At 38.2% G+C, this 16,365-nt stretch overlaps 1 protein-coding gene across 11 annotated transcripts in view; it reads right to left on the reverse strand.

Annotated features, from left to right (window-relative positions):
* Positions 1 to 16,365, reverse strand: part of LRCH3 (leucine rich repeats and calponin homology domain containing 3) — a 96,761-nt gene that overhangs the window by 23,328 nt on the left and 57,068 nt on the right. For 3 of the 11 annotated variants that reach the window (XM_021715325.1, XM_021715324.1, XM_021715322.1), the window contains exons 11-14: positions 13,685 to 13,736; positions 13,153 to 13,302; positions 8,043 to 8,093; positions 6,500 to 6,553 (exon numbers count right to left, since the gene is read on the reverse strand). In XM_021715325.1, the coding sequence (XP_021571000.1) occupies positions 6,500 to 6,553; positions 8,043 to 8,093; positions 13,153 to 13,302; positions 13,685 to 13,736 (307 nt within the window). Of the gene's footprint in view, positions 1 to 1,620; positions 1,694 to 2,312; positions 2,319 to 6,499; positions 6,554 to 8,042; positions 8,094 to 13,152; positions 13,303 to 13,684; positions 13,737 to 16,365 lie in introns of all 11 variants that reach the window. The other 8 variants (XM_008063693.2, XM_021715321.1, XM_021715326.1 and 5 more) reach the window with 5 other exon arrangements.

Here is a 16,365-nt window from a genome sequence, read left to right on the forward strand (position 1 = left end):
ACAGTAGGAGATCAGAGTTTAAAAGGACATGATACAAGAATCTGAAAGCATTCTGGTAAATTAGCGCAGTAAAAATGTTTGCAAAGCAAAATTAAATATTCAGGGAAAAGCTGAAGATACAACATGTGGAAATTAACTGTCATAGAGGAGTATAACTAAAACATTTGAGAATTATACTGGATACCGCACAAAATAAATTTCAAAAATGGAAAAATAACCTAAAGTTTAAAGTAAGATGTGAAAACCTTTGTTTTGTGCTCAGCATCAGGCAGGCTCTGAAGAGGGATACCTTTTTAGTTGTGGACCATGGGGTCAAAATGAAGGGCAGAGAATTTGTGGAAGTTCATCAAGGATTAATAGGCTGGGAAAGGCATGTGAAAGGATCTGAGTTTATTTAGGAAAAAGAAAAGGATGGTGTCATAATAGTTTTCAAATATAAAGATTCTTACATAAAAAATGCTAAATAACTCGAAAATCTCCACTCAGGAAAGAAAAGAAGAAAGTAAACCACAGAAGGACTGTTATGGGTTAGACAAAGCTTTTTTTAACAAAGAGAATTATTAATCATTTCTTATGTATCCTCTGATAATAGGAAATTACCATCCCCAGACTACAAGTTATTAATTTTTAGAATTTAGATTCAATTTTGTTTCTTTTTTAAAAAAATAACTCAATCATCTTTCCCAAAGACTCAATTTTTCTAGAGGGTGAAATTTATTATCCTTATAACATTATTATTGATATAAAGCAGGAGCTGGCAATTTTTTTCTTACAGGCCCAGACAGTAAATATCTTAGGCTTGCAGGCACATGATCTTTGCCACAATTATTCCAACTCAGCTGTTTACTGCAAAAGCAGCCATAGACAATACAGAGACAAAAGGGACTGGCTGTGTAACAAAAAAGCTTTATTTACAAAAGTAGAAGGCCGAGAAGCCATAGTTGGCTGACCCTTACTGTACAGGATCTTGGCAGTAATAGTTTTCTGGATGGGGACTCATTATTTTACATGCACATTAGACAACAGAGTTATCTGATATTTATGCTAGCCAAAGTAAAATGATAAGTCATGACAAGGCCAGGCACAGTGGCTCACACCTATAATTTCCACACTTTGGGAGGCCGAGGTGAGAGGGTTACTTGAGCCCAGGAGTTCAAGACCAGCCCAGGCAACATAGCGAGATCTGTCTCTCCAATAAGTAAGTAAATAAATAAATAATAGCTAGGCATGGTGGCATGTGCCAGCAGTTCTAGCTACTTGAGAGGGCTGAGCCCAGGAGGCAGCAGAGTGAGATCCTGACTCAAAAAGAAAAAAGAAGTCATGACAAAATAAAACCTTTGTTTAAAAAATTAGAATGACACATCAAACAGAATCTGAATAGAAGAACTAATGCAGGCTCTATGACTATCTCTGGCATGATAAAACCTTCAAAAATTTCAAGTGTAATCAACATTAAATGTGAATAGTTTCTTAAGCTTTAGGTATACTTCATGCAATCCAGGTATACTTCATGCAAAGCAGATTTCAGACTGCTGTTAGACCAATCCATTGGAAAATTTCAGACCTCCCTTGTACACTCCCATCCCAAATTTCCTGATGAATTGCAGTAACAAGAAATACCTTAAGAGGTGCAGAGGCAGAGGAATGAGACAGAACAGCAGCACAGTCCACTTGACTGAACCCTGACAAGCGACTGCATTTCAAATGAGGAGGAGAACAGAAGGCAGCATTTATGTTAGCACAACGTTGGACAGGCAGATCCGACCAGTGAAATTAGAAAAGAAAAGACCATCGACAAACTTTCAAATGGTTACTAAGATACTGACAGGGCAGAAAAAGAGTATTTTTGTGGGGGAAAGCCCATCATTTATACAACACAGTTTTTCTACCTGTACAATTCTGGACAGTCTCAATACCTCGTATCACATTAATCAAGAAATGAGAAGCATAATTTATTAAAAATTATTTTATGAAAAATAAGGTTGAGCCAATCAATATTGTTAGCACAACAGTCTTGAAACCAATAAGTCTTGTGCTATTCCTACAATGGAGGAAATAAATCCAGTCCAAGAGCTTATTTTAACTGAGCAGAAATGGCATGAGTAAGAACAACAGTTTTTCAATTTTAATCCAAATGAGATTTATTATAATTCAATTCAATGGCTCTGACGTGAGAAGACAGGACATGAGAATTCTGCATCACACTTTATGAATCAGCATTTCGTTTCTGTCTGTGTGAATTCCAAATGACCTATAAGAGGATAAGATGGAACTTCCCTTTTCTTTGAATCCTTTATCCTTTGCCAACCAACATACAGCTGGTTAGACATACTAGAGATACAGACAGAAATACAAAATGTTAGAACCTACTATATATATATATATGAGTATAATTATTATTTGTCAATTAAAAATGAAATAAAAATCTATTGTACAGAATTTTGATTACAGGCAAGAGATGCTCAAAACATGACATATTTTTCCTTTCCACTACATGGGAAGTGGAAATCAGAGAAGACAATACTTTCAAAAAGAGCACCGGGTAAGGTTCTACCTATTAACAAAATGCTAAAGTTCAAAAATATTAAGGCCTTTATAAGTTAAATAATTAAAATTAAACTAGGATCACAAATTTCTGAACCATGGGATAAATGAATAAAAACACCCATGTGGGTATTTAGAAGAAGGTGTGTATATTGTCAGTAAATAAATATAACTGCATTGTTTGTTTTTGGGGTTTTTTTGAGTTGGGGTCTCATGCTGTTGCCCAGGCTGGAGTGCAGTGACATGATCATGGCTCACTGCAGCCTCAATCTCCTGGTATCAGACAATCCTCCCACTTCAGCCTCCCGAGCAGCTAGGCCTACAGGCACGTGCACCATGCCCAGCTAATTTTTAAATTTTTTGTAGAGATGAAGTCTTGCTGTGTTGCCCAGTCTGGTGTCAAACTCCTGGACTCAAACAATTCTCCAGCCTTAACCTCCCAAAGTGTCATCGCACCTGGGTCACAAGTGTATTTTTTTTATTTTTTGAGTTGCAGTCTCACTCTGTTGCCCAGGCTGGAGTGCAGTGGCATGCTCATGGCCACCACAGCCTCGATCTGCTGGGCTCAGGGGATCCTTCTGCCTTAGCTTTCCAAGTAGCTGGAACTACAAGCATGCACCACCATGCCTAGCTAATTTTTTTGGTTTATTGTAGAGATGGGGTCTCACCAAGTTGGCAGGCTGGTCTCAAACCCCTGGACTCAGGCAAGTCTCTCATCTCTGCTTCCCAAAGTGCTAGGATTACAGGCTTGAGCCACCACGCCCAGTATCACAACTATATTTTTAATGAGTGTCAACATCTTTTTTCTTTAATCAAAAAAAGCATGTAACACATACACAATGTATTATTACAACAAAATCTACCTTACAACAGTAAATAATGAAGGAACTATTACACCAAAGAACAATACTGTGACTACAGTAATACACTGTGTATTCATCACCTGTTTAGATTTCCTGTGCTTTTTATTTATTAAATGTACAGGAACTAATATCAGCCTCAAATATAAAAAGGCTAAAAGCCATTATGTTGAGAAAGAAGTAAAAAAAGGAGTGAAGGAAAGAGAACGTCTTTTTTTTTTTGAGTCAGTCTCATTCTGTCACTCAGGCTAGAGTGCAATGGCATGCTCATGGCCATTGCAGCCTCAACTTGCTGGACTTAGGTGATCCTTCCATCTCAGCCTTCCAAGTAGGTTCCAACCACAGGCACATGCCACCATGCCTGGCTACTTTTTTTTATTTATTGTAGAGATGAGGTCTTGCCAAGTTGCCCAGGCTAGTCTCGAACCCATGGGCTCAGGCAATCCTCTCACCTCAGTCTCCCAAAATGCTGGTATTATAGGCGTGAGTAACCACACCCAGCCTTGTGAACACTTTCTTAAAATGAGATAGGATATTTATTGATGGAAGCAACAGAAGCTGAAGGGACAGTCCTAAGAGAATGTTACTGTAACTGATACTAGATATAACAATATTTATTTTAAATCCTGCATTTCCAAGATCTGTAAATCAAATCCAACATTTATTTATCTTGCTATATCATCAGACCTCTTCATTATGAAACAATTTAGATACACAGCATTTATGTGTTCACTCAGGAAATATTTGTTGAGCACTAACATATCCCAGGAACTGGGGTGAGGAATGAGTATATAAAGATAAACACAATAGAGAATATTCTTGTGCCCATGAAGCTTAAGTCTAGTACTCTAATAGAAAACAGATATAAAATAATAAACACTCAAATAAAAGTATTGTGAAGAAAAAAATAACAGTGAAGTCACAAACTTGACTTTAGGGTAGGGGGCTGCGGAAAACTCTTTTTTTTTTAAGTTAAACTTTTATTTTTTTAAGTGCCTCATTCTATCACCTAGGTTGGAGTACAGTGGCTTGATCACTGCTCACCGCAGCCTCGACCTCATGGGCTCAGGTGATCTTTCTGCTTCAATCTCCCAAGTAGTTGGTACTACAAGCACATGCCACCACACCTGGCTAATGTATTTATTTATTTGTAGAGACAGGGTCTTGCTATGTTGCCTAGGCTGTTCTTCACTCCTGGTCTCAAGCAAACCTCTCGCCTCGGCCTCCCAAAGTGCTGGTATTACAGGCATGAGCCACTGCGAGCCCAGAAAACCCATTTTAAAAGACATGACTTTAAACAGATACTGACAAACAAGAATTAATCCAGGAGTATATGAAGGGAGAGAAAGGTATTCCATGTAGAAGGAACAAACAGCATTTGCAAAAGTCCTGAGGTGGGAAAGGCTGGCCAATTTGAAGAGCAGAAAAAAATGCTAGTATGGTATGAGCCCAGAGGTATCATAGGAGAGGTAAACAGTAGCCAGAGTATGCAGGAACTTCTAGGCCAGATTAAGAGATTTAGATTTTACTCTAAGAGCAATATGAAGCCTTTGAAGATTAGTTTTGAGAAGATTAAATATTATTTAAAATATGATTATTTTTTGCACAGTATTGGTTAGCCACTACTTGACATATAAAGAATGTGAGATTTGCTTTTAAAGGCCATCGAATTCAGAATAAATTGTTTACTTTCAAAGACCATCTTATTAAGAAAATCAGTCATGAATACTGATAACTAAAATACAAGTGAATGAGTTTTGATAAATGGCGGAAAGCTATTTCAAATTTTACACTAAGGAGATTTTGCTATTGTTCATTTTCTAAATTCTCCTTTTTCCTTGCCAAGAATGTCTGGGCACTTATATCACTTATACATATGTGATTAAGTTTCTAAACTGTTTTAAATTACAATATGGTAGGCATTACAGCATGGCATTTAATGCAGGTTCTTGCGTTAACTAGATATGGGTTCCCAGCCTGGCACTTACTAGCCATGTGACTCTGACAAGCTACTATTCTGAATAGAACATCGTGCCTCAGTAATCATTTGTAAAATGGTGAGATAAGTTTAACCAAGTGTCTGCATCATCAGAGGCTCTCAATATTTTTCCACATTAATTTATTCTTTGTTTCTTATACCAGTTAACTTCCACTAAAACTCCAGAGGTTGGTGGCTGTATTCACTATAAGACTGCCCGGTTAAAATGTGCTTTATCCATCTCGAAGGAAATGAAGATTGCATAATACACGGAATTTTAACAATGAAAGTCTATTTAACAGAAATCTCATGCTGAAACATGCAGTTCATGCAGTAATCCACACAATGGGAGCAGTTACTAGCCCCTAAGACAGGTATGGCTACAGACATTAGACTTCTGAACTGCTAGTTTTCAATACCACTGTGAAAAAAAATAACATAAAACATGATGGGAAAAGCAATTCGGTAAGTGGTTAGAATTCTTTTGCAAGGCTGATAAAATGAAGACTTTAAATAAAACTCTTATGTTATACACATTTTCAGCTAATGAAACAAATAAAAGTAAACCAGCGTTAAAAATGATCAGTAGCTAGCATTTCCGTTAATGTTTTCCTGAGTTTAAAAATGAGCATGGATAAATAATCTTGAAATGTACATATTCAAAACCAAAGTTTGGGCTTCTCAGTAACTTAAAATACATAATAAAATAGGATGCCAAATAAACAGTTATGTAATTAGTGTCATAGAGTAAGGAAGTCCATTTTATACAGGTGATCCATGAGCCAAATTTATGATTAGTAAATTAAGTGCACCTGGAATTAGAAACATTAAAAAACGAATCTTATGTTATGTCTCTACTCCCCAGCACACGCATAGAGCCAATGTTTTACTTTTGGAAGCACTGAGAAAGATATGTAAATCATAGCTCCAGAACTCTGGCACACTGGGTAAATGACAAATGGTAACATAGGGAAACAGTTCTCGTTATCTGTAAAGCATATCATATAATGCTCATCATGTTTTATGGTATTTAGATCATTTCTGAGTGAAAAAAGTACAACAGCTACTCTTTAACCTCTAGACAGATGTAAAACTCCATTTTGTGCAAGACTCTTACCACTAACAAGGCACTATCATCAGTATGCTGAGACCTTCTGGGTGGGAAGGGACACTGGAGAGGTGGAGAAAAATGAAGCAATGTTAAAAACAAACTGTGCACACGTGACATATTTCACAAACACACACAAGGAAAGGAACATATTAAGAATAAGAAGCACTTCTGAAGGTGCTGACATATAGGACCACATTCACAATCTGAAATTCATGCATTTAACAGTCAGTAAGTTGATCCTGAGTATGGATGTTCTTCCAAAGAGTTTTAACAACTTCAAATGTGATCTTATTGTCTACAACCTTCCAAAGCAAGAGGGAAACAGGGATTATCCAGAGGAGAAAGCTGAAGTACAGATATAACAATAACATAAAGAATTTGCGGTAACTGAGTAAGCCAGCAACAAATTAAACAATAAACCAAGAGTCGTGATTTCTAGTCTTTATTACCTTTCTTAAAGTAGAGTACAAATGGATATTTTAAAACTGTACATGTTATTCTCCTGTGAAGTTTTAGTTTTTATAGAATGGATTACTTGAGAATGGCCATCAAGAAGGAAAAGGTGGAGTAAAAAAAGAAAAAAATATCTTTATCAAACTTTGGTTTTCAAAAATTTGTGTAGAATTATTACTATGTGAATACTGGTTTTAGAGGTTGTAAAAAAAAAAAAAAAAAAAAGAATTATGTATCCCCTGAAGAAAACACAACTGAAAATGCTTGAATCTTTCAGATATTATACCAGTACATAATGTTCTCATGTAAATAAAAGTAGTTATTATATGTTCAATAAGATTCTTGAAAAACCTTTGTAATGAACAATTTAAAACAAACAATATACTTTCCCTACCAGAAACACTTGTGCTTTAAAAATACTGTGCTAAAAATTGTTGCTTAAAAAACCCCATGCATTAGGTTTTCAAATAACATATTTCACAAAAGCAAAGTCAAGATTCACATGAAACTATGTCTCTATGTATTTTTTAAGAAAGTAATAATCATAAGCTGAAAAATTGGAAGGTAAAGATTAAGGGAAAATAGTGAGAAAGTCAACTACAGTAAAAATATTTATTCAGTAAGCTTCATTTTAACAGAGCAAAATAGGTACATCAATTTTTGTATGTTAACTTGTAACAAAATGTACTACTCGATATTATAAAATGAATGGTACAATTTACAACACTGAAGCTGAAATAGAATGTTGAGTCTTTTTTGTTTAATACTGATACTATTTACCTGTGCCAGATACAGTTCTCAGACTCTCATTACATAGCATGCTTCAAAAATAGATGAGAGGGGGATGATGCCTCCAGTGGAGATGGGGGAGGAAATACAACAATCTCTAGATAAATGTGTACAGATGAAAAAGGCCCAATCAACAGATTCTGATAAACTCCTGCCTGTAGCTTTTTCTCTCTCATAAGTAGAATTTTGTGAGAAATAAAAAAGAAGAATGGCAATATTCTGGTCACTGAAAACATGATAATCACATACAAAACATTTCCATTGCAAAGATAATAAATTCCAGAGAAAGGTGATTAAATAGACTTACCTCACCATCTAAGGGGGCTTGTTGTTTTTGTGGACTTTGTGATGCTTTCTGCTATGTACCCACAAACCCCCCCAAAAAGAGAAGCTGGTTAGAATCTGGAACGCTAAAAATAATAATTTCTATTTACTAAAATAATCACATTAGTTTATCTCTGTATATAGCACTTTTCTAGAATTACTAGTTAGAAAACCTTGCCCCTTTCCTTAAATATCTTAAAATTTAAATGAGGAAAAGCAACAAGCTATAGTACTTTCATATATTCACATACACATATTCAAAATCAGAGTCTTGACTGGCTTCAAATATCACTCTAATGCTAACAACTTGAGCTCTCTATCAGCTAATCTCAGGTTTCCATTTTCAACTACTTGTGGAAACTCTCTATTTGGAAACTCCGCTGTCACTTCATCTTCAACATATTCACAAACTAACTCATGATTTCTCATACTAACAAATTATTTCTCCCAATTGGTTCATCTGTTATTATGTCAAATAATAACATTATAGTATCTGTGTAGTCAGTGTTTCATAATTCTTTTTTTACATAGGGTCTTCCTCTGTCGCCCAGGCTGGAATGTAGTGGCACAACCGTGACTCAAGGCAGCCTCAAACTCCTGGGCTCAAGCCTCTCAAGCCTCCCTCCTATCTCAGCCTCCCGAGTAGCTGGGACTACAGGCGTGCAACACCATGCCCAACTAATTTTTTGATATTTTTTGGAGAGACATCATCTCCCTATGCTGTCTAGGATGTCTAGAACTCCTGAGCTCAAGCAAACCTCTTGCTTTGACCTCCCAAAGTGCTGGGATTACAGGTGTAAGCCTCTGCGTCCAGCCCAATGTGTTTTTATTTTTTGAGTCAGAGTCTCACTCAGTCACCCAGACTGAAGGGCAGTGGCATGCTCCCGGCCACCGCAGCCTCGATCTGCAGGGTTCAGGCGATCTTTCCACCTCAGCCTTCCAAGTAGCCAGAATTACAGGCACGCGCTACCAGGCCTGGCTAATTTTTGATTTACTGTAGAGATGAGGTCTCAGCAACTTGCCCAGACTGGTCTCGAACCCATGGGCTCAGGCAATCCTCTTCCTCGCCTCCCAAAGTGCTGGGATTATAGGCGTGAGCCACACCACTTGGCCTCTAATGTGTTCTTATACACAGTATTTCAAATGATTTCTCTTATTCTTTGAGATAAACAAACATCACAATCATATTATTGAGAGATGAAAAAACTCAGAAGCAAGGTTATGTGACATGTGCCAGGTCACAAAGTTGGTAAACAGTGTAACCAAGATTTGTATCTATGTTTTCTGAGTTCAAATCCAACATTCTTTCCACAATCATAGATTCTCATTGAAGTTACTCATATAAGCTGGGCATGGTGGCTCACGAGTTCAAGATGAGCCTAGGCAACAGCACAAGACCCTATGTCTACAAAAAAAAAATTAGCTGGGCATGGTGGCGTGTGCCTGTAGTCTCAGCTATTGGGAGGCTGAGGCAGAGGGATCTCCTGAGTTCAAAGTTGAGGTTGTAGTGAGCTGTGATTGCACCACTAAACTCTCTAGCCTGGGCAACAAAGTGAAACCCCAACTAAAAAAAAGAGAGAGAAAAAGGAAACCATTTGTTTAGCTTCAAAACCTTGCTTTGGGGCTTTGTTTATTTTTACTCATCTTCTGTGATTTATTCATCATTCATTACCCAGTTATATACAAGATAAAATGATGCTCCTTTTGACATCTTTATTAATAATTAATTTAGAAATAAATTGTAGTGGTAGGGTGTGTAGCACCCACCAGTCTAGCATTAAGTATTAGGTATAGGTCAGACGTGGTGGTTCAAGTCTGTAATCCCAGCACTTTTGGGAGGCCAAGGTGAGAGGACTGCATGAGCACAGGGGTTCAAGACCAGCTTGAGCAACCTGGTGAGACTTTGTCTGTACAATAAATAAAAAAAAATAATAATAAGCCAGGCGCAGTAGCGCATGCCTATAGTTCCAGCTACATGGAAGGCTGAGGCAGAAGAATCGCCTGAGCCCAGCAGGTTAAGGCTGTGGTGGCTGTGATCGTGCCACTGCACTCTAGCCTGGGCAACAGAGTAAGACTCCAACAATAGCAAAAGAAGTATCAGGTGCAGTCATAATCATTTTGAAATAGCTAATATTTCACAGTTAACTATCAAAGACATAGAATGGTTCAGTAACCTCCCCAAAGTCAAGCATACAGTGAGTGGCAAAGCTGGATTCAGATTCAGATTATTTCTCATTTTAAGCTCTTGCCACTGTGCAATACTGCCAACCCTCAGGAACCTTTGAAGTCATCTAGGCTTATGTCTTCATTTTGCATCTCAGTCTAATTATTGCAGATACTAAAATTTCTATTTCACTTTCTTCTTTCTAGTCTCTCTCTTCCTAATACAAGTAGATTAGTTTTTCAGAAATATCTCTCTTCTCATGTTTTTCTCCTGCTTAAGAACTTATAGGCCAGGCAATATCTCAAGGGAGAGAGAGTATTTCGAGGGAGATTGGGATTGAGAGAGGCGCTCCTGTCAACTTCTGTTTTTAAGAACATTAATTTTGCCGGGCTCGGTGGCTCAGCCTGTAATCCTGTGCCTTTGGGAGGGTGAGGTGAGTGGATTGCCTGAGCCCGCGGGTTTGAGACCCGCCTGGGCAGCGAGACCTCATCTCTACAGTAAATTAAAAAAAATCAGCCAGGCGTGGTAGCACATGCCTGTAATTCCGGCTACTCGGAAGGCTGAGGCGGAAGGATCGTCAGAGCCCAGCAGGCGAGGCTGCGGTGGCCGGGAGCAGCCACTGCACTCCAGTCTGGGCGACTGAGTGAGACTTCAACTCAAAAAATAAAATAAAATAAAAAAGAACATTAATTTTAGTTTTTTTGATATTGAAAAAACATTTGCCTGCATTTTGACAGAAAATAATAGGCAATAAAACTTGTTAGATGAAAAGGAATCAGGTGAAAAAGAGCTAAAGATCAACATCATGGTCTTGACACATTTGAAAAAAAAATTTATTCTATAAAACAGTAAAGCTAACACGTACATGGCACTTAAAGAAGATGGTTTTTTAAGCCAGGCTCGGTGGCTCACCCTGTAATCCCATGCCTTGGAAGACTAAGGTGAGTGGATTGCCTGAACCCGCGGGTTCGAGACCCGCCTGGGCAACTTGGCGAGACCTCATCTCTACAATAAATCAAAAAATTAGCCGAGTGTGGTAGCACACGCCTGTAATTCCGGCTACTCGGAAGGCTGAGGCGGAAGGATTGCCAGAGTCCAGCAGGTTGAGGCTGTGGTGGTCGGGAGTGGCCACTGCCCTCCAATCTGGGCGACAGAGTGAGACTCCAACTCAAAAAATAAAAAAAATTATAAAAAATAAAAAAAAGAAGATGGTTTTTGGCTGAAGTTAGAAAATATAGGAGAGGCTGGGTGTGGTGGCTCAAGCCTATAATCCCAGCACCTTGGGAGGCTGAGGTGAGAGGATTGCCCTGAGCTCAGGAGTTCAAGACTAGTCTGGACAACTTGGTGAGACTTCGTCTCTACAATAAATAAAAAAATTAGCTGGGCATGGTGGCGCATGCCTGTAATTCCAGCTACTTAGAAGGCTGACGTGGAAGGATGGCCTGAGCTCAGTAGGTTGAGGCTGCGGGTTGTGAGTATGCGCCATTGCACTCCAGACTAGGTGACAGAGTGAGATTCCTACTCAAAAAAAAAGAAAGAAAGAAAATACAGGCGAGAACAATAAAAAATTAAAAAGCAAAACAAAAAAGAAAGATAAGAGACAAAGCCTTTGGAGGGTCATTCACTCATTTAATTATTCAAAAAATAATTGACTACGCTTTACTATGAGGCATGAGCTACTAAGATCTAGGGACACAGCGGTGAGTAAAGCAGACATAGTTATTATCTTCATGTCTCTTTTTTGTGCCTTCTCCTTGCCTCATCTAATAATGAATGATTACTTACCCAAGAACTGTTATTATGCTAATGGCCATTTCATCATGCTCTCCTTTACCTTGTCATGGTATTTTTGCTCAGGTCATCCTATAATAATATACTATTTTGCTTAATTTGTCAATTTCCCTTTCCCTACTTGATTTGTTATCAAATAAAAACTTTTAAATACTTAATATTTATACAAAATTTAATTCATGAGTTTACAGATAAGTGGGAGAAGCAGACATCAAGCAAATAAAACTACAAATAATTATTTAGTTACGAAGAGGAAAATTCAAGATGATTTGAGAACAAAAAGATAAGTAATACATGCAAAATAAAACAAACAAGGTTCAGATGCTTCCACAGACAGAGGCTGCAAAACGTTAAGACAAGAAATATTAATTAACAGGGGTTCTTAATTGAGTGGATGAGGAGAATAACAGACAGGAAAGAATAAAAAATGACTGTAAAGTCTGTGAGCTTTGTACACTTTTGTTATTTCCTAAAGTGAGGAAGGTGATGGAGAGAGGTTTGAGGGACTTTATGTATACACAATACTTTCACTTTCATGGTCTTACTGATCTTTACTATGACACCAGAGGCAGCTGGATAATAAAGTGATACATGTCCAATGACAGACTGCTAACTAAGAGAGATTATTGTTAAAGAGCAATTAGTTGTTAAAAACGCCAGGTGTGGTGGCTCATGCCTGTAATCCCAGCACTTTGGGAGGCAGAGGTGAGAGGACTGCCTGAGTTCAGGGGTTCGAGACTAGCCTGGGGAACTTGGCGAGACCATGTCTCTACAATAAATCCCCAAATTAGCCAGGCATGGTGGCACACACCTATGGTTTTAGCTACTTGGAAGGCTGAGACAGAGGGATCACGTGAGCTCAGCAGGTTGAGGCTGCAGTGGTCATTAGTGTGCCACTGCACTCCAGCCTGGGCAACAGAGTGAGAATCCTACTCAAAAAAAAAAAAAAAAAAAGAGCAAGATAATCACTTCTATTGTCCTCATGCAGATAGGCACAAGTAGGAGAGACTTCTAAAGAGAGAGAAAAAAGTTGACATTTTAATTAAGACAAATAAAAACTGACAGTCTCAGCAAAACAAATAAGCACTTACTTCTAAGTAATTATAGGAGTATTATTCAATAAATTCATATGACTCACTTTGACAAAGTCCAGGACAGCATCTCTCTGAATCTGCTTGGTCCTTATTTTCTCCTCCTCATACTGTAGAGCAGCAAGCTGTGCCTCTCTTCGAGTATGTTCTACTAATTGTTCTCTCCTCCGGTGAATTTCCAAGTTTGTATGTGACAGCTGGAACAAAAGCATCATTTTACATATGCAAGTGAAAATAAAGATCAACTTATCAACAATCCCTGTCATTTTAGGGAACTGCTGTTGACCTAAGCAACTTTTACTTCGCAGTCACCTAACATTTCTTTAAATGTGTTTATTGCTAATCTTTCCCCAACTTTGTACTGTTTTTATATGTACTAAAAAGTCATCATATAGATAAAGATTTACTTTTTGTCGGGTGTCTAAAAACACTGTTACCAATTATTATGTGCATATGTTAATAATCAGTAGCCTTTACAGATATCTGGCAATTAATGGCAATTTAAGTATTATAAAAGAAGAAAACGATCTTAGTTTAAAAAGCAAAAATAAACGCATATGTAACCCTACTAAAAATTACCTGATTGTGACTTGGTGACAATGACAAGAGAGAAGATGGCTCAACTGGAACCCTGACCCAAAAAAGAAAAAAAAAGAAAGGAAAAACTCTGATAAAAAGACAAGACAGACGTATGAGAAACAAGTGATATTTTTATTGTTAATGTGGCTTTCTACATTTCTGTCTAGTTAGCAATGAAATAATAACTGCATTTTGTAAACCTGAGCCTGTCATCGAATTAAACCATAGGAATACCTGATGTCTCCAACTCACATTTCATGTGATGATATCACTGATTAATCTACAGCTAGCTAACAACTGTCTATGTCAGCCAATACTGATGATACAGTTGAGATCACTTTTCAAACAGTATTGTTTCTTTATAAACACAAATAATGATCTTCTTTACTACCACAATTAAAACAAGATACATGTAAATTGAGATCTTTTATATATAAAGTCAGTTTATCAACAGAAATCTAGAATTCTACAGTATCTGGTAACTGTACCTGTAAAGCACTCCTATTTTACTTTCAACTGATGAAGCAATTTTAAGAACAAAAGTAAAGATTCTGTTGATTTCTTTTTCTTTACTTTTTTTTTTTTTTTTTTTGAGCTGGAGTCTCACTTTTGCCCAGGCTGGAGTGCAGTGGCACACTCACAGCCACCACCACATCAACCTGGTGGGCTCTGGCAATCCTTCCGCCTCAGCCTTCCAAGTAGCCAGAACTACAGGCACACACTACCATACCCGGCTAATTTTAGATTTATTGTAGAGACAAGGTCTCCCCAATTGCCTGGGCTGGTCTCGAACCAGCAGGCTCAGGCAATTCACTCACCTTGGCCTCTCAAAGTGCTGGGATTACAGGTTGAGTCACCAAGTCCGGCCAATTTCTATTTTTAAGAAAAAGATAAAACCCTATTCTGATATTTAAAAAAACCCCACCCAAAACCCCCAAAACCAGGATGTACTACTTGCTTCTCACTGTTATCAGAACCTAAAACTTGAAAACCTAATTATTAGCCTATCAGGTTGATTTAAGTGCACTGAAATCAGTGTGTAATTAGGGAAATAAAAACAAATCTCCAAAAGCTCTAGTAGTTTCTATCACCTTTTACTACTAATACCAATTCTTCTGGCATTCAGGATTCTCACCCCTTTTAACAAACATGCTCACTATGGAATTTTTCCATAGTATGTACTGATCTTAGAGCTTAATTGGTTACTGAGGTAAGTATGGAGTTCTTATCTAAGGACTGTTTTAAGGTCTAGTGATTTGAAACATCCAATTAAAAAGTAATCACAGTTTTAGTTTCTAGCACTGTGGCAGACTAAACACCCTGAATGACTCTTAAAATGGAAACAACTAAATACTCAATAAGATAAAATAATCTTTTAAAATGTATTGAAGTGCCATGAAAATAAAGAATCCACAGATTCTAAAAAGGAAATAAAATAGGAACCCTGGATTAAGGTGTAGTAGGCAGACTTTTGGCTACCATGATCTTTGCCCTAGTCTTACTCTAGTGAATATGCTATATTACATGGAAAAAGAGACTTTGCAGATGAAATTAAGATTACTAATCAGTTGACCTTAAAATGGGGAGACTATCCCGGTGGGCCTAATATAATCACAAGCCCTTCAAAGCAAAGAAGGCTAACGAGTTTATGATGTGGCAGAAAGGGAAGTCAGAAAAATTCAAAATATAAGAAGGATTTGGTCCACCAAGCCTGGCTTCAAGTTGGAGGAGGCCGAGAATAAGGAATTGGGGTGGTCTCTAAAAGTTTAGAATGATCACCACTGGCAGCCAGCAAGGAAATGGGGACCTAAGTCCTATAACTGCATGAAACTGAATTCTGCCAATGATATGTAGAAGTCTGAAAGTAAATTTCCTCCAGAGTCTCCAGATAAGAATCCAGGCCAGCCAACACCTTAACTTTGACCTTTAAGCAGAGAATCTAGGGGAGGCTGTCCAGATTTCTATGTTGCAGAAGTGTAACATAGGTGGTGGCTCATACCTGTAATCCTAGCACTTTGGGAGGCCAAGGCAGGAGGATTACTTGAGCCCAGGAGTTCCAGACCAGCCTGGGCAACATAGCAAGACCTTGTCTCTTAAAAAAAAAAAAAATTAAGCCTGGTTCGGTGGCTCAGCCTGTAATCCTGCATTTTGGGAGGCTGAGGTGAGTGGATTGCCTGAGCCGGCGGGTTCGAGACCCGCCTGGGCAATTTGGTGAGACCTCATCTCTACAATAAATCAAAAAAATCAGCCGGGCATGGTAGCGCTACTGCACTCCAATCAGGGCGACAGAGTGAGACTTCAAAAAAAAAAAAAAAAAAAAAATCAGCTGGCTATAGTGATACATGCCTGCAGTCCCAGCTACTTGGAAGGCTGAGGCAGGAGAATCACTTGAGCCTAGGAGTTTGAGCTGTAGTGAGCTGTGATTGTGATTGTGTATTCCAGCTTCCATAACAGTTTAGACTCCAATTCAAAAAAGAAGTGTAATATAATAAACGAGTGTTGTTTGGCCGGGCTCCGTGGCTCAGCCTGTAATCCCAGCACTTTGGGAGGTCAAGGTGAGTGGATTGCCTGAGCCCGCGGGTTCAAGACCCGCCTGGGCAACTTGGTGAGACCTCATCTCTACAATAAATCAAAAATTAGCCGGGCGTGGTAGCGCACGCCTGTAGTTCCAGCTACTTGGA

The sequence above is a fragment of the Carlito syrichta genome, unplaced genomic scaffold, assembly GCF_000164805.1.
Source record: "Carlito syrichta isolate Samal-C Ts95f unplaced genomic scaffold, Tarsius_syrichta-2.0.1 Scaffold306997, whole genome shotgun sequence".
Taxonomy (NCBI): Eukaryota; Metazoa; Chordata; class Mammalia; order Primates; family Tarsiidae; genus Carlito; species Carlito syrichta.